Source organism: Amblyomma americanum, chromosome 10 (assembly GCF_052857255.1).
Source record: "Amblyomma americanum isolate KBUSLIRL-KWMA chromosome 10, ASM5285725v1, whole genome shotgun sequence".
In the NCBI taxonomy this organism is placed as follows: Eukaryota; Metazoa; Arthropoda; class Arachnida; order Ixodida; family Ixodidae; genus Amblyomma; species Amblyomma americanum.
In genome coordinates, this window is record NC_135506.1 from 88924926 (window position 1) to 88944269 (window position 19344).

General features: G+C 47.1%; 1 protein-coding gene across 3 annotated transcripts; it reads right to left on the reverse strand.

Annotated features, from left to right (window-relative positions):
• Positions 1–1455: 1455 nt before the first annotated feature.
• On the reverse strand, positions 1456–15549 carry LOC144108035 (uncharacterized). Of its 3 annotated transcripts, none has more exons than XM_077641315.1 (4): positions 15306–15549; positions 13018–13073; positions 6127–6217; positions 1456–1973 (listed from the first exon to the last, which is right to left on the reverse strand). In XM_077641315.1, the coding sequence occupies exons 1-4, from the start codon at positions 15450–15452 to the stop codon at positions 1776–1778; spliced, it is 492 nt and encodes a 163-aa protein (XP_077497441.1). In that variant the 5' UTR covers positions 15453–15549; the 3' UTR covers positions 1456–1775. The 3 variants fall into 3 exon arrangements, with proteins under 3 accessions (XP_077497441.1, XP_077497443.1, XP_077497442.1); XM_077641317.1 differs by having other exon boundaries at positions 1457–1973; positions 6127–6221; XM_077641316.1 differs by lacking the exon at positions 6127–6217 and having other exon boundaries at positions 1460–1973.
• Between the last annotated feature and the right edge of the window lie 3795 nt (positions 15550–19344).

The following is a 19344-nucleotide window of genomic DNA, read 5'->3' on the forward strand; positions in this document are numbered from 1 at the left end:
CATGAAACAAAAAGATGCCCTTTTAGGAAACTACAACTGGTGCACCTACGAAAGTTTCTAGCTACTTACTTAGGATTACCATGAGTACAAAATGCGCAACTGTGAAACAAAGTGAGTGGCCCCTGTGCTGGGCATCCTGGATGCAGTGGACCACCACTGTCATCAAAATATTCATGACGGGATTCCTCACGGAGATGTTCAATTCACTAGTTTACCTTCAGTTTCGACTATCGCCGGAAATCGGTTGGGTACAAACTTGATTTTTTTTTATTATCCAATAACATCTTCAGTATTGAATATACACATTAGTTGCAAGAAATTCCAAGAATTTGTGGGGTAGGATTGATGATAATACCCCGCTCCAGAATCACAAATTCCCTCGTACACCTACAAACTTCCTCCCAAAATTCTATTACAGCGGAATTTTTTACCAGCTGCTTTTCCAGAATTTAACACATTGCCATCGATTGAATTTAGGACTAAACATAATTTGTGGAATAACATTGTATGCGTTGTCACCTTGTACTCCTAGTATTATGCTTATAATGTTGTCTTTGTGCATTGTTTTGTAGAAAGTTTCGTTTTTGTACGTACAAAGCGTAAAAATCGTCTCTTCAATCCATCATGCAACATCCTTTATCGACCGACAGTATTCGCAATCAATGAACAAAAATGGCCTTGTTCACTACTTGATTTCATTACATCAACCCACCTTTTTCATTTATTTAAGCATCCTCCTTATCTCTCATTTAATAACCTTTATGCCCTGAGGCAATAAACATAGCTTGAAAAAAAAAACACCTTGAACGTGACAAGTAGATTTCAAGAGAACGAAAAAGAAGCAGAGAGGCATTCATCAGCAGTTTATTATGTGGGTGCTTGTGATGAAAGTGCTTTTACTTTTTTTTTCAAAAAGCGTAAGTACTTGCTTATTGCGACACACTTCGTTGCGAAATGCCTTTTTGCAGCGCGTATGTCGAAAGCGTCGTCTGATTTCCTTATCATTCGCACTTCACGCGGCATTTGTTTCGTTTCTGCTTCGTACGACGGCGTTCGTGGAAATTGTGCTCCTTATTGTCCTCGATAAAGAATCTCCACCGCTCCAGGTTGGCTGTGTGCTCTTGAACAAGCGTCGTGTTGCACGACACAATAGATAGGTTGCTTTAAGTTCCTGGAAGGCTGGTCTTGCAGCGCAGTGCATAGTCTCTTGCCATCGCAATTTTGAGGGGACAACTGTTCCGAGATAAATGATGAGCATGCTTCGCGCGTCACTTGGGAATTAGACAAAGGTATCTATGTTACGCCCCCAAGAGGCGATACACTTTTGGCAAAAGCACTTCACCGACTATGCAACTCAAAGAGTGCCTGCATAATTAATCATCACGGTACACGTGACACCTTCAGAAATAATGGACGCACTACGTCCGCTGCTATATGCGAAGGTGGCGCCGGTGAACACTCTCAAAGCTAGGTTAACCGCGACGTAAATGATATCGAAAGTGGAGCACTGGACAGCCGCCGCTGAAGCTCTGTTGGCAGAGCCTCAGACGCGAAATTCAGAGGTAATCGGTTCGGATTCCATCGGCGGCATGAGGCCGTTTTTCTCTTCTACTTTCTAATCAGTTATATTTCAGCGATAAAATAATAACGTATTAATTTCACATTGATCAACAAAATCAATTAAAGAAAAAAAGATGTAAACATGCCCCTACGCTCCTTAGTTTCGGTGGCTTCCTTCCTAGCTACCTCGGAAAAATCGGAGGAAATATCTTCCTCTATAACGAGTAGGAGGCGGGAAAGGGTGATTGCGGAGCCCCTGTGCCTCTCGCTTCTGCCCAGACTTTGGAAGCAGAGCCTGGGACTTTGTCGACGCTCGCGCGCCAAAGCAGGATCACAATATTTTCATAAAGGCTGCTGTCGAACCGCACTGCAGAGGCGCCGGAACTGATGCGGTGCGTTCGGTATTTTGATTGCTGTAAAAAGAAAAAACACAGAAAAACATACGAAGAAACGGTCGAACAAGATTACTGGGCGAACTTGAAGAAGCTACGCGTGGGTAATGTGAAAACATTCCAATTCTATTCCCATTCTATCCCAATGATATTCTATTTTCTATTTGGTGCAGTTTTAAGTACTATTACTGATTATTCCTGGTTAACGTTCTGTACTTTCCCGCATTTGATGAGGTCAGACCTTTTCGACCAATCGCGAGTTTTGTAACGCCTTCCCATTTTAGGCGACACCAGATTTTCGTCTCCATGACCTATTTAACGATTTCTCATTATTAAGACAAAGAGTACCTTTTACAGGAATAGTGGCACGAGCGTCTTCATTCGTGGTAATTTGAGTTCATGCTAGTTAGGGCACTCAGGAAGGCATAATGTAGGGTTCATTAAAGGCACCTCTTTCCCTATTTATCACTCGAAGAAGAGCAAAAACTTTGCTATTTTTTTACTCTAGGCTTCGGGGTAGAAAGGTAACGACAGAGATAAAGCGAAGAACACAAGGGGTATTAAGAAGGGGTTCCACAAGGCCAGCGCTCGATCAAACGATTTACTGAGCGGAAAATAAAGCATTCGGTTTTCCGCACAACAAGAGTGGCAGCGACGAGATCTGCTGGAGCCGTTGGAGAGTGAACATGAGAAAATAAGTAAGAACGGAGCCCAAAATACGACCTGTACGGAACTTTACTAAACAAGAGAGGTGGGCTAGTAAGTGCTCTTTAGATTGTCCTCACTTGACTTCAAAAGTCCCGTTCTTTAAGAGCTTTAACGTTACAGCAAAATGCAGTAATAAAGACCACAATTTGGTCAGTACGTGCTTGTAAATGATTCGACGGGGCGCCTAAGGCTACGTTCCTCTACCTTTTCTGCTCGTTTGCGCTTCCACGGCTTTAGTGAATCTCGTGGCCGTTCAACATGTCATGCCTGGATGATCTACTTCCCGCTCATCCACTTTCTTCTCTGTTGTTAGGTGCTGCGGAGATCTATTCACAGTCTTTCAAATTTTCTCTCTAGTTTCCACGTCTGAGCTCTTCAGCAAGCCCAGACTCGCGATTAATTTTCTTCAGTGAATGTTCCTTTTTTTTGGTGACGGAGTTATCAACGAGCACAATCGCGGCAAATTGGATGGAAGAACGGTAATGCGAAGCGTTTCATCACGCCACTAGAAGTGACGCGCGAGTGATGTGGCCAATTTTTTCCCTTAGACCAAAGACACACAGTGGGTTGCAACTGCTTAAAAAATTATTACAAGTACCCTAAATAGTTTCAGAGTTAGTTGGCTATAAAGCGTTCAACATTTACCGAACAGCATATTTATGAACGAATAAACAGCTCACAGAACCATGTCCTTGCCTTAAATTCTCACCAAAAACTCTATTGATCGTGGGGTTGCGAATTGTGCAATGAGTACTCTGAGATTTGTTTAAGATTCAATCACAAAATGCTGCTCTTACGCATGCGGTGAAGGTTTTTTTTTCAACGGCATACATAGCCACATGATATGCCACAAGTGTTTGAGGGTACGGCGTCCTACCCACGATCCAATTTTTCAATGAAGATCGCTGGTCAGACTTCCACTGAAACAACCCAAAATATACAAACATGCTCGCGCACTTTGAGCGGGAAGCCGAATCAGGCACCCTAGCCGGTTTAAATAATTCGTCCAAAGCGTCCGTAGCTCAAAGTGAGAAGATGCGGCATAGAAATATGTCCGCGGATGGCATTCCTGCTGTCATCAGGGAACAGCTGCTTGCTCAAGACCACACCTATCCGTTGAGGCATAAAGTTCGGCTAAGGGTGGAAGGAAAACCTCTACACGGTGACCGATGTTTAATGGCTGCACGTGTGTTCTTCCGGGCAAGTTCTGTTGTCCAGGCGTCGGTCGAGGGAATGAGGCTTCCTTCCCTTCCCTTGTTCAGATCTGGGCTGTCAAGAGTCCGGTGTACCTCTTTGTTTCAGAGACCTTAATATCGAGTAGAACACCGTCTATGGAAGGCAACACTTAATATTTGTCATACTTCACTTGCGTAACACTTTCAGGAACACACGTTTCTAGTAATCGCACAGAGTTCACTCGCTTGGAATCGAGCACTGAAAAAATTGAAAATTGGCTTTTGAGGAACGGAAATGGCGCAGTATCCGTCTCGAATTTCGGCGGACACCCGAACCGCGCTTTAAGAGAAGAGATAAAGGAGGAACTGGCAGAAGAAAGGAAGAAAGAGGTGCTGTAGTGGACGTCTCCGGAATAATTTTAACCACCTGGGGATCTCTAACGTGCACTGACATCGCACAGTACACGGGCGCTTTTGCGTTTCGCCTCCGAGCACTGTTTCAAAATTAGTATCATGTCTCTATTCCTCATTCATTATCATCAACATTAACAACCTAGCTAGCTACTCTACAGGAGAAAGGCCTAGTGACCTCCAATTAACCCTGTCCTGTGCGAGATGCGGCCAACTTGTCCCCACAAACTTTCTGCTCTCCTCCGGCCACTAGGCTCATAGTGCACCACCCACCCTGTTGAAACTCCACCAATGGCTACACACAAGAATGTGCGGATGAACAACGTTGCAGAGATTATCGCGACCCAAAACTTGCCAGGTTCACCAGTTGGGCGGAGAGGATAGTAGGCAGGTGGCCTGGGGCATTGGCGATCGCGCTAAAGCGCAGTGCAAGGTATGGGACTAGTTAGGCGAGGCAAACTGATTGATGGGCAGAGTTGGTAGAGCACTGGACGCGAAGTTTTGAGGTCCTGGGCTCCAATCAAACCGGCGGCATGTGGTTGTTTTCTTTTCTATTTTCTAAGCAATTAGTTAGATAAAAGTATTACAGAATGAATTACCTATTGACAAAAACAAGAAATCAAGAAAGAATAAGATCAAAACATTTCCTTACGCTCCTTGGTTTCGGTGACAGTTGGCTTCTTTTTTACATATGTCAAAAACTAGCCCCTTATTTCCCTTCCCCTGTCTGCTTAACTAATGAGCAAGTTGGTTTGACATATCTGGGCATAGCTCGTCTGTTCTTTACTAGTTCTTATGCTGGTGGGCTGTTTCGCGTGGATGTGTATAGTTGGCACTGCACTCTCGATCCAACTTGGATAATGCGTTCCGTGTGGACAGAAACACGGAGTTGTCTGCGTACGTCCTCTTCCATTTTGTCCACACTAATCGCATTCGGGTTATATCAAAAGTGGGTCCTGCGAGGTCATATGGCTGCCCTTGGCCCACGTGGTTTCCGGAGGGTGCGCGCTATCATGCGGTAAGGGTGCTCCACAAGTACATTTCGTCTCCTTTACAGAGAAGCGTCGACGTATCAAATCAGTCATCAGTCGCAAGGCACTCTTTGTGAGCGATCACATCGTTTACGACGTGAACCTCGTGGTAAGTCTGTCATTTTGTTACATGCCCAAACACCGAACGTCCTTAGCACTGCGAAACGAAGTGGCGCACTCGATCGATGCTCTCCGCTGCCGAACATGAGGCGTATGCTTTAGTTGCTTTGATATGGCATCCTTGCACAAGTAATTTGTACTGTCTGCAACGAAAGTTTTTGGTGTGCGAGAAAAAAAAAATTTCCACAGCCATTGCGTATTAGCCACTGAATAGCCTAGGAAGGCAGGAGGCACACCTGCTTCATCAGGTGGAAAAACAGCGCTGAGTTGTCCGCAAGGCAGCAAAGCTTTAAGCACGGCACGGAAAGGCTTACTGCTCGCCTGATTACTTCGGTTCTCACACCCTGCTTACACTGTAGTTTTGTATGAATATCGGCTTCAGAGACGTTTAACTTGCTGCGCGAACGCGGTGTTCAATGTGGGTGGTGCCCGACCACAGGCATGCGCTGCAGAATCCTGCGCGCGTAGCGCCTGCTTAAACATACACTCGAAACATTGTAATGAGTGTTTTGTATTAGAAAACTTTTAAGCAAATTCTTCCGTCTTAATTTTCGCTTCGTACGCGTTCCTGAAATATTGTGGTAGAAGCGAAAATTTGAATTTAGCTGCAAAATTGCACACCTTGTCCTATGACATGTTGATGAATATTTGTAGAGGCAAAGTTCGAAAGGCAGTTGCCCTTAAAAAAAAAAAAAACGTCGGCACATGTGTACGCTGCCTCAGTCTTACCCCTTTCATCCACAGCTGGCGTGGCCATGGCAACAAAAGCGGGAGCTTTTCGTTCGAGAAGGTAGATGCACTTGCGAAGCTGGCATTAAAGCTGGCTGCAAGAAATGATCACGAAGCAAAATCATGCACCAGTTAGCTGCAGAAATGGGGCAAGCCAAGTGGGACAGAAGAGGCGCCTGTAACAGCATGTCTGTAGTACATCCTGTTACAACTTAACAGGTCTATCATGTCTCTCGGTTTTCTTTGCGTTGTTGTGGCAGCCCATGACGCAGCCCGCTTTTGTTATTGCGAAAATACCGTTTCGCTAAACGCGCCAGTGTGGAGTTAGCGCACGCAGCTAGCGGAGCGGCATCCCCTCCTGTGCTCCGGCCGGACTCAGGAGCGGGTGGGCGTCGCCTCGAAAGGGGCAGCCCCGGTAGCGCGCATTCCCATTCTCAGTAGGCTACAGCTCGCCACCAGGGGAGGGGTGCGGCGCTGTCATCGCGCAACCGAACTTCAATCAATCAATCAATCAATCAATCAATAAACAAATTGTTATTCACATACCCTGGAGTTAGCCGGCGCAGACAAAAAGCTCGCCCTGGAGCTTGATTTAGCGCTTGCGGCCCCGTAAAGATTACAAATGGTGTTAAATTTAATGTATTGGCAACAACAACACACAAACTGCATTTGAGGAAAGATAAGACGCAGACAGGCTACACGAGAAAAAATTGAAAACAATAAAAATGCAAATTATAAATGAAAAGTTAATGAGACTAACTTATGAGAGAATTTGAATTCCATAATTGGTTCGTATCTGTGGAATGAACCCCTCATCGTGATTTCGTATGGCATAGGTGTGTTCTCTGCGTTTCAGGTGAGACTTATTGGCTTTATTCGGTTCCTCATAAAGCACTCCTTGTAACGCTGCCAAAACCAGATAAAAAGCCGCCGCGGTGGCTCAGTGGTTATGGCGCTCGGTTGCTGACCCGAAAGACACGTGTTCAATCCCGGCCGCGGCGGTCGAATTTCGATGGAGGCGAAATTCTAGAGGCCCGTGTACTGTGCGATGTCAGCGCACGTTAAAGAACCCCAGGTGGTCGAAATTTCCGGAGCCCTTCACTACGGTGTCCCTCACAACCTGAGTCGCTTTGGGACGTTAAACCCACATAAGACCAAAACCAAAAACCAGAGAAACGATTGTCGCACTTCCTTGCGTGATAGCAACATTCAAACGAAATGCAGCAGCTGCAAAATCAGAATAGGTATATGCTAGTGCTGCTCATCCACATAATTACGGGTGTAATCACCGTTTTATCTTTAATATTGGTGTAGTTGAACCGGTTCGTTTATGTATTTGGCGGAAATTAGCTCGTGAGCCAAACTTCTCCCACCAGTCAGCCAAACAATTAGCTGTTTGGATTGTTGCCATTTCTAAGAGATGCCATGGGAGAAACGCCGCGCTTTTGAAATTTTGCTTGCTTGTTTAGGGTCGGCGCTGAAGGAAAGCACACAGTGTGTGGTGGTTGAGCGGTGTGTTTCAGGTCCCGTCTTGTGCTTGTCGGATAAGTAATTCTTGCTCCCTGGTGGGGGATTTGTCAAAATCATCATCAGCCTAACTTCGTCAGCTGAAGGACAAAGTCCTGCTCCATACTTTTCCAATTAACCATCTCCTGTGCCAGCTGCGGACACTTTAGCTCTGATTGGATTGGATTGGAGCAAACTTTATTTGTGCCTGCAGTTGGGCGATCGCGCGCCCCGACGATGGCCTACGTCGTCTACGAGGTTGCCGTTATTGGTGCGCTTGCCTTCTCTAGATATCCAGGCCATTACCCTTCACGGCCATCGGTTACCTCGCCTTCGCATTACGCTTCATGCCCAGTACTTCTTGATTTCAAGTAGGGCTAGTGATGTGTGTGGAAAGGCAAATGAGTAGCAGAGAGATTTTATCGTTTTGAATATGTTGCGCTCCTGATCACGCTGCGTCTGATTTTGGTAACTGGAAATGCATAAAAAATAGTGATGAAAATATACACATAAAAGAAGGAGAACAAGACTAAGCAGTGAGTGGACGAAGTTTTTTTTTTTTGAATTCACGCGAAACGAGTAACCACCGTACCTTCCTGAACACGGTAGAGGAGCCGACAAGCAGCGGATTTCTCCGATTCTTGGCGCGAAAGGGTGACAGTGATTGGTAGTGCACTCTGCCCACTCCCGCATCCACTCGTGTATCATTCGTATGAGCCTGCTGGACAACGCCGTTGTGTTTTTTGTTGCTCCATTTCTCAGTTGTGACGTCAGTTGCTCCAGAGAAAATGCGGTTCGGAGCTGTTGCTCCTATACAATCGCAAGATGACAAGACGTGATCATTACAAAGGGTTTCGATTTCGCTCCCGACGCGATTACGGGGACCCCTCAGAAACAAATAATTAGTTCATTGTTACCCCCTTAACACCGAAGTCATGAATGTATCAAAGCAAATAGTATTTCCTCCATATTATGCCAGCTAGTGTAGCCCAATTGTAATGCCAATACAAAAATTTGTTAGCGCCGCTAAAATTTCAAAAGTTGGCATGTCGCTAATTAGCAAAAATTAGCAGTCGCTTCAATTTTTGACGCTAGTGCGCGTTGTTTGAAAGACCAAATTGGAATCCTCGCAGTGACTTACAAGCCTAGAGGCATTGAAAAAAGTTTTTAAATCAACAAATGTCGTCCTTTTTTCGTAGCGAAGTTTCCCTGAAATTGAGAAAAAGAGGAATTGTTGGACGCTACACTTTAAACACGGGTACAGCCACGTCCAGTTAATATCGACAATTTCGTTCCCGAGTAAAAGTGTCCATAAAGCGAGTCGTCTGCAATAAGGAATACGGAGAAACCGAAATATTCTGAAATAAAAGCACTTTATAATTATACTGACTGTTTCTGTGCATTGTGGAGGAGCAATGAAGTGGAAAGCGGCCATCTCGGTTGCCCCAGGTGCATTAGTTTGTCGCCATTATCTTCAAAATCATGCAGTGTTGTTCATCGTGTTCTTCATCGTTGTTGTTGTTGCCTTATTTTTTTTTTCTCTGTTCCCTTTTATTAACCAAATTCCATAGTGTTCCTTGTATTTCTGCCCCTCCCCTCTACAATGCTTCTGTAAGCCCTGAGGGTAAAATAAATAAATAAAGAAATACATAAGCTGAAGCACGTTTGAAGTGCTTAGTGGTCCATGAAAGGCGTGATGGCATCTCTTGGCGTGATTAGGTATCTCCTACTACGGCTGTTCGCGTCCCAAGAACGCTGTACGCATTCAGCTGACAGCTGCTAAATGTAGTTTTGAGTGCAGCGTACAAAGATAATTTTCTTTGGAACCGTTCATGCAATGCGGGGAATGGTAAGCTGCGTCAACAGGGCGCCTTTCCACTTTGAAGTATGAAACCACACACAAACACAAAGGCCATTGCTGTGACATTTGCACTGCCTTTCGCTGGTGTTCTGCACTAAAAATATAATCGGGATTTTGGTCTCATCGCTTTCAACATTAACAGCACGAAAATACATGTGTCAAAAGGGGCTCCGTGCTTTCTCATCCAATCCATTGTCTGGACAGCGAGATGCCATATTGTCACGTAGAGGTGACGACAGTCGAAGCAGAGATGAAGACGGACAAAGAAGCATTCTAAAAGAAAACTGTTTATTGGGCTGACTTGCACCCAAAATGGACTGAATCACTTGGCGGCGGTGAAGCGACAAGCGTGCTCGGCGGTCGTCGAACAGAATGCCCGCCGCTGTCGGCCGGGCTCAATTTAAAGCTGATAGCGAACTTTCGAGATAAAGCGTGCAAAGTTACTAGAACATTCCGGAACAACGTAGAATCAGCTCTGCCTGGCAGCGATCAATCGAGATAAATCTAGTCGCGTCTTGCGTCGCGAACAAAGCGATAAGGTGGTGTGGCGGCAGATTTGAAAAACGGAAAAACACTGCAAATATTCGCGGCATTACTCCCCTCTCAAAGAAGCATCGACCCGATGCATTAAAACAAATAATGCGACTAGTAAGAGAAATTAAAACCGATCTTGCGTAAATAGAGCATGGAAATGCAGCGGCCTTTAGTGCGCATAATACGGCTTTAGACGTACTACATGGACAACTTCTGGTCGCACGCGGCGTCGCTGGGATGCAGTCATTGCGTCAGGGATGATTTCATAATCCAGTTCACCTAGCCGACGAAGAACCTTGTACGGGCCGAAATAGCGGCGCAAAAGCTTTTCGCTCAATCCACGGCGGCGAATGGACGTCCACACCCAGACTTGGTCTCCTGGCTTGTATTCCGCGTTGCGTCTTCGTACGTTGTAGCGTCTGGCGTCGGGCCGCTGCTGATATTTTATCCGTAATCGGGCAAGCCTTCGAACTTCTTCTGCGCGTTGAAGGTAGGCGGCAACGTCGACGTTCCCTTCTTCTGTAACGTTGGGCAGCATGGCGTCTAGCGTGGTGGTTGCCTCCCTGCCATGGACGAGCCTAAAATGCGTCATCTGGGTGGTCTCCTGCACTGCGGTGTTGTAGGCGAAGACGACGTAAGGCAGGATGACATCCAAGGTTTTGTGTTCGGCACCTACATACATGGCGAGCATATCGGCGATGATTTTGTTCAGGCGCTCGGTCAGTCCGTTGGTCTGCGGATGGTATTCAGTTGTCCTCCGGTGGCTGGTTTGGCTATAGCGCAGGATGGCTTGCGTTAGTTCCGCCGTGAATGCTGTTCCTCTGTCCGTGATGAGCACATCGGGGGCGCCATGTCGAAGAAGAATGCACTCCACGAAAAATTTGGCGACTTCTGCTGCTGTTCCGTTCGGTAGGGCTTTAGCCTTGGCGTAGCGGGTCAGGTAGTCGGTCGCTGTGATGATCCACTTATTTCCAGATGTTGGCGTTGGAAAAGGGCCAAGCAAGTCCATGCCAATTTGCTGAAAGGGCCTTGAGGGAGGCTCAATGGGGTTCAGAAATCCTGCTGGTCGTGTGGGAGGGGTCTTTCGTCGCTGACAATCTCGGCAGGTTTTCACATAGGGAATGCTTTATTTTTAATTTGCGGTATTTATGAATTGGAAGTAATAGTGTAATTATTGTTTTGGCTGAAAAATAATAACACTTGTTTTGCATAAATTTTTTGGAAAAACGTCCAAGGTATTTTTTTACGTTTTTTCAGAAAAATCTATTTAAGATATTGCTTATCTCTCAGCTAAAAAATAATTACACTATTACTTCTCAATCATGAAGACCCCAAAATTAAAAATAAAGCATTCTCTGTGCTTTCTTTAGTTGCAAGCTATACTCGCCGCAGTGGCTCAGTGGTTAGGGCGCTCGGCTACTGATCCGGAGTTCCCGGGATAGAACCCGACCGCGGCGGCTGCGTTTCGATGGAGGCGAAACGCTAAGGCACTCGTGTGCTGTGCGATGTCAGCGCACGTTAACGATCCCCAGGTGGTCGAAATTATTCCGGAGCCCCCCATTACGGCACCTGTTTCTTCCTTTCTTCTTTCACTCCATCCTTTATTTCTTGCCTTACGGCGTGGTTCAGGTGTACGCCGATATGTTAGACACATAATGCGCCATCTCCTTTCCCCAAAACCATTTTTTTTTTCAAGCTATAGCAGTCATACACCGTGGTTAAAGCACCTGCACCAGCAGACCAATTGTTCTCCCGCCGGCGAAGATGCCTTCACCCACAGACAAACGAGACCCTTTTCTAGGTCGGTAGAGGAACGGCTGGGTGCGTCCTGCGCAATCACGTGAACGAATTGTGGCGCGCCCATGCTCGAACAAGTTTACATGCCTCATCGGGCGGGCGAGTGCGCAGTACAACTATTGCTGTCCATTATTTGTGCCGCAAGTGGGACAGAATTTGAAATGTTTTGCAGCGATAGCTGTTAAGGGCACGTTTCCCGATTTTGAGGCGTCGGCGTAACACTACGCTACGGTTGAGAATGTAATTTGCATTGACGTCACGCGCGACGTCACTACAAAACGACAGTCTGATTAGGCCAGAGTGACATCACGAGTGACAATGCGAGAGAATGAGACGAATAGCAGCGAATAAAAAATTGGAGAAAGCACTTAAGCTCCGCCTTATGGGTACGAGGCGGCCGCCTTAATGCGTTAATGCCCGCACATGCGGAATTGGTCATTCCCTTTTAACATTCGGAGATCACAGGGAGTGGTATACCACCCCTGGCGCAGTGGTGTAGCGGTTAAGCGATGCGCCACTGACCTGCGATGGCAGGTGGTGCCACCGGTGAGGCTTACGCGACCCAGGTTGCTCTTCCCGAGGAACCTCTCGCGACCAATCATTAATTTCACTGCCACCTGCCACGGTGGGCAGTTTTTTTTTTCAGAATCCGATGTTGCAGGTTGTGATGGCGCCACAACGTCAAATGACTTAAGTTGCCCAACTGCCCCCTAGGTTGCTTCTCTGGGAATTTTTCGTAGGTTTTCTCCATGATCGCCTGTGAGGCTTCAAACTGTCGTCAACGCCAACGCCAGACAATTCTTTTTCGATATGGGGTACTAACGTCTCACATTTCCGCTTCTACAGAAAGCTGTCGCTGAATGCTGTGTTAAGCAGTAGTAACCGTACTGTGAAGTTTATTCATCAACCTAGAGAAGTCACAGGGCCCTTCTGAGTACTTTCAGCGAAGCTCACGATGCTCAAAGCATCGCGAAGCATTCACCACTCACGGCGTTATGTGACCCTGTCTAACTATGCTGCAATCTCTGGGAGATTCTCTTCACGCGACTGGAACGCTGAACGATTTTCTTCATTTTGCACCCCACCGTGGTAGCTGTTCCATCCAACATGCTGACATGGCCTTTGAGAGTGTTGATCATTCTGGCCCTCAGTGTTTGCTTTAGAAGCGGAATAATGAAAACATATTTTCACACCTGGAATAATGGTTGGCCAGTATGGTAGCCCAGCATCCTTCGGCAGAAAACCCCAGCTGTAAAACGTAGATGAAAAAGTGGTATCAGAAGATGATTACATCATCATTCACAATTCCCGGCATCAGATTGTAGTAAAAATAGCATTCTGTGTTCTTTTCCAAGCCAGAAATGTAACTGACACCATTTATGCCAGCTCGTAGAGATTTCTGTACATGGACTTTAACGTTCCGACGTTGCACCTGCATCATGAGGTATGCTGTGCAGTGCAGAGCTGTGGATTAATTGAGTCCGTTTGAGCTTCTTTAACGTGCACTTACATCACGGAGCACACAGCCGTCTTTTGCTTTCCGCGTGTATCTAAATGAGACCGTCGCAACCGGGAGTCGATCTCGCTACATTAGAATCGGCAACCGAACGTCAAACCCACTCAGCCACCTGCGGGTCACGTATAAATGAGATCGCGCTCCCAGAGCGTGGCGTGTCAATCGTTGACAAAGATACGCAAGGTAAACTTGTGCAGCTTCACATCGTTTTGCACGCTGTGTTGTTTCGCCGCGCCATGTCCCGCCTCGGAAAGTGTCCCGGTAACGCACATGAGCGTCTCGTATGTTTCAGGCCGTAGATATTATGCAGCCAACATGCGCGAAGTTGTCAGCACTCAGACGGCGACTAATTCACAAGAAAACCAACTTCGCTTCCAAAATGCACAGCAAGGCTCCTTAACGGATCGCTCCACTGTCATTGCAGGCTAGCCCCTTACAGGTTTCTTTAGACAGTAGGAAGACTTTCAATTACTTTTTTCAATAAAGTCTATAGACAAACTTCTTAGGCCAGTCTACAATCAATACAAATGTTATAGACAGTGTATGCACATTCTCTTGAGTTATGGTAATACACTTTAGAGGTCTTTTCTCCATAGACTGTGAACAGAAAGAAGGAAATATTAATACAAAGGCAATATACTTTATAAGAAGTCTAGAGCAAGTCTATAGACCATTTTTATAAGGGAGTGCATCGCTCACTTACACTCCTCGATCATGGGCTTCGAAATATGCGCGAGCCATGATCGATCGTAACTTTCGAACACATCAAACCAGGCGATTTGTAGAAAATTTCAGGGTGTGCATAGCCAAAGAGCTGCAGTGTGAAAAGTTAGTGGAAGAAAAGGTTTCATTTGTCCCATTTCTATGTCGGTAAAACGTTTCTGTCAGAATCACTGCAAAATTTAGCCCTTTCCTATGCATACTTATTTGCAGCATCGCAGTAAAAGCATCACGCCGCTCAGGCTGCGAGAAGGACTCGTTTTGCAAAAACATGCAGAGCCACTTAAAATACTGCTTATGTGTGAGAATGCGGAAGCGTTAAAGTGCGGAGAAATACTATAGGTCATCACTGCTAGGCATAACTATGCATATTTTGTACAAATTCTATGCACTTTACATACCTTACTTGTAAGTGCTGAGTCGTAATGTGTTACAGAATCATGACTTTCATAGGTTACAATAGGTTACAATATGTCTCCTCATTTATGTCTGCATATGTACGCTTATGTGTTACATCGTACATTTGCGTTCTAATATCCTCCGAATTTCGTGCCGTTGACGGCGGACGGCGGACGCTGGCTTTCGTGCTAATGTGACATATAAAGATTTCGCATTAATAACGCTTCTACTTTATAGCTCATCATCATCATTATGAGCCTGACTACGCCAACTGCAGGCCAAAGGCATCTCCAATGTCTCTGCAATTAACCCTGTCCTTTGTCAGCTGCGGCCAACGTATCCCCGCAAACTTCTTAATCTCATCCGCCTACCTAACCTTCTGCCGCCCCCTAATACGCTTGCCTTCTTTTGGTATCCACTCCGTTACCCTTAAGGACCAGCGATTATCCTGCTTTCGCATTACATGACCTGCCCAAGCCCATTTCTTCCTCTTGACTTCGACTAGGATGTCATCAGCCCGAGTTTGTTCCTTCACCCACTCTGCCCGCTTCCGGTCTCTTAACGTTACACCTGTCATTTTTCGTTCCGTAGCTCGCTGCGTTGTCCTTAAGCTAAACGCTTTTCGTTAGCCTCAACGTTCCTGCTCCATAGGTTAGTGCCGGTAAGATACAGCTTTATAACTCAAGGCAGCGCAAAACAGGCACCACTGCCACAACTCTGAATGAACCTTGGTACTCATATGGGACCTCGACAATTTCATTGCATAAGAACTCTAGTCCCGCTTATGAATAGAAAAGTAAAAGCGTCCGCTTTTTGCAGTTCTCCGGAGACAAGGATTGCACTCACTTGGGTCAGGGAGTCTCCAAGCAGCCAGATGCGGGGGTAATCGACGCGCGCCGTATCGATAACCGTACCATTGATATCCGATGTGCTTCCAAGGTCAAGGACATTCAAGACTAGACAGGAAAAAAGGACACAGTGTGCTTTGGCCATTCTCGCTTCGTAGCGCAGCCTGCGAGTGGGTCTTAAAGAAATCCTTCTGCTGCTTCGCGATGGAACCAACACAGCGCTCCTCAACGTCTAAGCACGCGTGCGTGGTTGAGTAAAGGTGATAGCAGAAGCTCGCGATAAAAGTGGTTTGCGGCTCTTTGTTCGGCCTGATAAGAAGTGCCGGTAGAGAAGAATGAACGTGATATGAACAGGTGATCAGGCAGAGCGAAGGCTGACTGCTTCCACATCTTTGTTCGCCCAATCAGTCTCAGTCCCGGCAGTCACCTGCCCATCCAAGTTTTTGAACTGTATAGCAACCTTATTAACAGCGAACATACACGTAATTAATGTGTTTTATTTCGTGTACTTAATTTGTTTAACTTATGTCACCTACCCCTTAAGTAGTAAAGTGAACTGAATTGAAGTAAAGGAATAAAACCGCGGTTCATAATGTATACAAGGCGACAATTCTAGTGCTCGAACGATGCTATAAAAAGACAAGAAATAAGTGGGCGTGAAGTTTAGATTGTTTGCGTCATTCGCACTTTTACAGGCTTTTATACCGATTAATAAAAAGGCTCATTTTATAACTCACACTGTGGGAGACTATGTCCGGGTTACTTGCTCCGCAGACATTAAGGTTTGTGTAATTGTAATGCTCGTGTTGCCGATTTGAATGAAATTGATGATCATTCTGATTATTATTAACCTTTATGGAACCAGGGCCGCTTTGGCCAAAGGGTGCCGTGGCTCAAGGTAGTTTTCATTACACAAGGACGCTTCATTACACAGTGGAAACCGGCGGGTAGCCGGCGGCACTTGGGATCGAACCCCGCCCCTCCAGCATGCAGTTGACTAAAATTAGTTGAGCTAAACTTTGCCCAAGTGTGAAGCACACACAGGTCTGAAGATAGGCAGAGGTTTGGCATATCGGCGTAGATTCGTGCCCTGTTAAAATGGACGACTCGCATTATGGACAATTTTTCTGGGGAGTGAACTTTTTAAATGCATTTATGCCTCGTTAATATTGCCGCGAATATTTGCAGCGTTTGTCCGTTTTTCAAATCTGCCACCACACCACCTTAACGCTTTGTTTGCGACGCAAGACGCGACTAGATTTATCTCGATTGATCGCCGCCAGGCAGGGCTGATGCTACGTTGTTCCGGAATGTCCGCCGAGCACGCTTGTCGCTTCGCCGCCGCCGAGTGATTCAGTCCATTTTGGGTGCAAGTCAGCCCAACAAACAGTTTTCTTTTAGAAGACCCTTTTGTCCGTCTTCATCGCTGTTTCGACTCCCGTCGCCACTACGTGACATCTGTTGGAGGTGCGTGGTAGCCTTCCATGTTCCGGCCGCCCCCTTCAAGTCGAGAAGCCAGCACTCAGCGCTTCACTCCAGAGGACGAGCCAGCCGACGTCTCCAAGGAGAGGAGCCTGAGTTCGGGAAACTGCCGCACCGCACCTGACAGCGAAAAGACGCTGCTACGAGCACCGCAACCTCGCCGAAGCTGTCGACATCGATCATACTGCAGCAGCCGCGGGGGCTGCCAACTTTCAATGGATCCCTAGGCGAAGACCCTGAAGAATGGTTGGACCAATTTGAGCGCGTGGCGTCATTCAACAAGTGGGATGATGCGGAAAAAATTGAACACTTGTTTTTCTCATTGGATGGCTCCGCACGCACGGGGTACGAAAACTACGAGTCGTCCCTTACCACATGAGAGCTATTCAAGAGAGAACTATTGGAGGTATTCACCAGTGTCGTAAGAAAAGAAAGAGCAGAACGACTCCTCGAGTCCAGGATCCAGCTTCCGAATGAGCCCGTCCAGGGTTACGTCGAGGAGAGGAAGCGCCTATTTCGCCGCGCCGACCCCGAGATGACCTAGGAAAAGAAAGTTCAGTTTTAATGCGCAGTGTAAAAGAACAACTCTTTGGCACCCTCGTCCGCCAGCCGCCAAAAACAGTACAGGAATTCATGCGACAAGCCTGCACGACTGAGAAGACCCTCGACGTCCGAGCTCGACAGTACAATCGCCCTTCCTCTGCCTGTGCAATCCGTTCGGACACGCCGGCAAACAGCAGCTACAGCTTGCAGGAAGTTATCCGCAAAATCGTCCGAGAGGAGCAACGCCGATTGCCTCTCACGAGCCCCTGTAGATACACCGCCGCCGGACGACGATGAGGACGCCTTCCTGGGAACCATCAGACCCAGCTCTTTTGCCCAGCAGCAACGCTCGGACCCCGACCTAAAACGCCTCATCGAGTACCTGGAAGGCAAGGCTTCTTCACCCCCCGCTTCATTCAAGCGAGGACTGTCTTCCTTCTGTGTGCAGAATCGGGTCCTCATGAAGAACTTTGCAGCGAGCAAAACAGCCTAACTCCTTGTTGTACCTGCTTGTCTCCGCGAAGAAGTTCTACAGGCTTCACACGACGAGCCGACCGCTGAACATCTCGGGTTTACTCGCACCCTCCGCCGCATTCAAGACATTACTGGCCCCTACGGTCTGCCGATGTCGCACACTATGTGAAAACCTGCCGAGATTGTCAGCGACGAAAGACGCCTCCCACACGACCAGCAGGATTTCTGAACCCCATTGAGCCTCCCTCAAGGCCCTTTCAGCAAATTGGCATGGACTTGCTTGGCCCTTTTCCAACGCCAACATCTGGAAATAAGTGGATCATCACAGCGACCGACTACCTGACCCGCTACGCCAAGGCTAAAGCCCTACCGAACGGAACAGCAGCAGAAGTCGCCAAATTTTTCGTGGAGTGCATTCTTCTTCGACATGGCGCCCCCGATGTGCTCATCACGGACAGAGGAACAGCATTCACGGCGGAACTAACGCAAGCCATCCTGCGCTACAGCCAAACCAGCCACCGGAGGACAACTGAATACCATCCGCAGACCAACTGACTGACCGAGCGCCTGAACAAAATCATCGCCGATATGTTTGCCATGTATGTAGGTGCCGAACACAAAACCTGTGATGTCATCCTGCCTTACGTCGTCTTCGCCTACAACACCGCAGTGCAGGAGACCACCCAGATGACGCATTTTAGACTCGTCCATGGCAGGGAGGCAACGACCACGCTAGACGCCATGCTGCCCAACGTTACAGAAGAAGGGAACGTCGACGTTGCCGCCTACCTTCAACGCGCAGAAGAAGCTCGAAGGCTTGCCCGATTACGGATAAAATATCAGCAGCGGCCCGACGCCACACGCTACAACCTACGAAGACGCAACGCGGAATACAAGCCAGGAGACCAAGTCTGGGTGTGGACGTCCATTCGCCGCCGTGGATTGAGCGAAAAGCTTTTGCGCCGCTATTTCGGCCCGTACAAGGTTCTTCGTCGGCTAGGTGAACTGGATTATGAAATCATCCCTGACGCAATGACTGCATCCCAGCGACGCCGCGTGCGACCAGAAGTTGTCCATGTAGTACGACTAAAGCCGTATTATGCGCACTAAAGGCCGCTGCATTTCCATGCTCTATTTACGCAAGATCCGTTTTTATTTCTCTTACTAGTCGCAATATTTGTTTTAATGCATCGGGTCGATGCTTCTTTGAGAGGGGAGTAATGCCGCGAATATTTGCAGTGTTTTTCCGTTTTTCAAATCTGCCGCCACACCACCTTATCGCTTTGTTCGCGACGCAAGACGCGACTAGATTTATCTCGATTGATCGCAGCCAGGCAGAGCTGATTCTACGTTGTTCCGGAATGTTCTAGTAACTTTGCACGCTTTATCTCGAAAGTTCGCTATCAGCTTTAAATTGAGCCCGGCCGACAGCGGCGGGCATTCTGTTCGACGACCGCCGAGCACGCTTGTCGCTTCGCCGCCGCCAAGTGATTCAGTACATTTTGGGTGCAAGTCAGCCCAATAAACAGTTTTCTTTT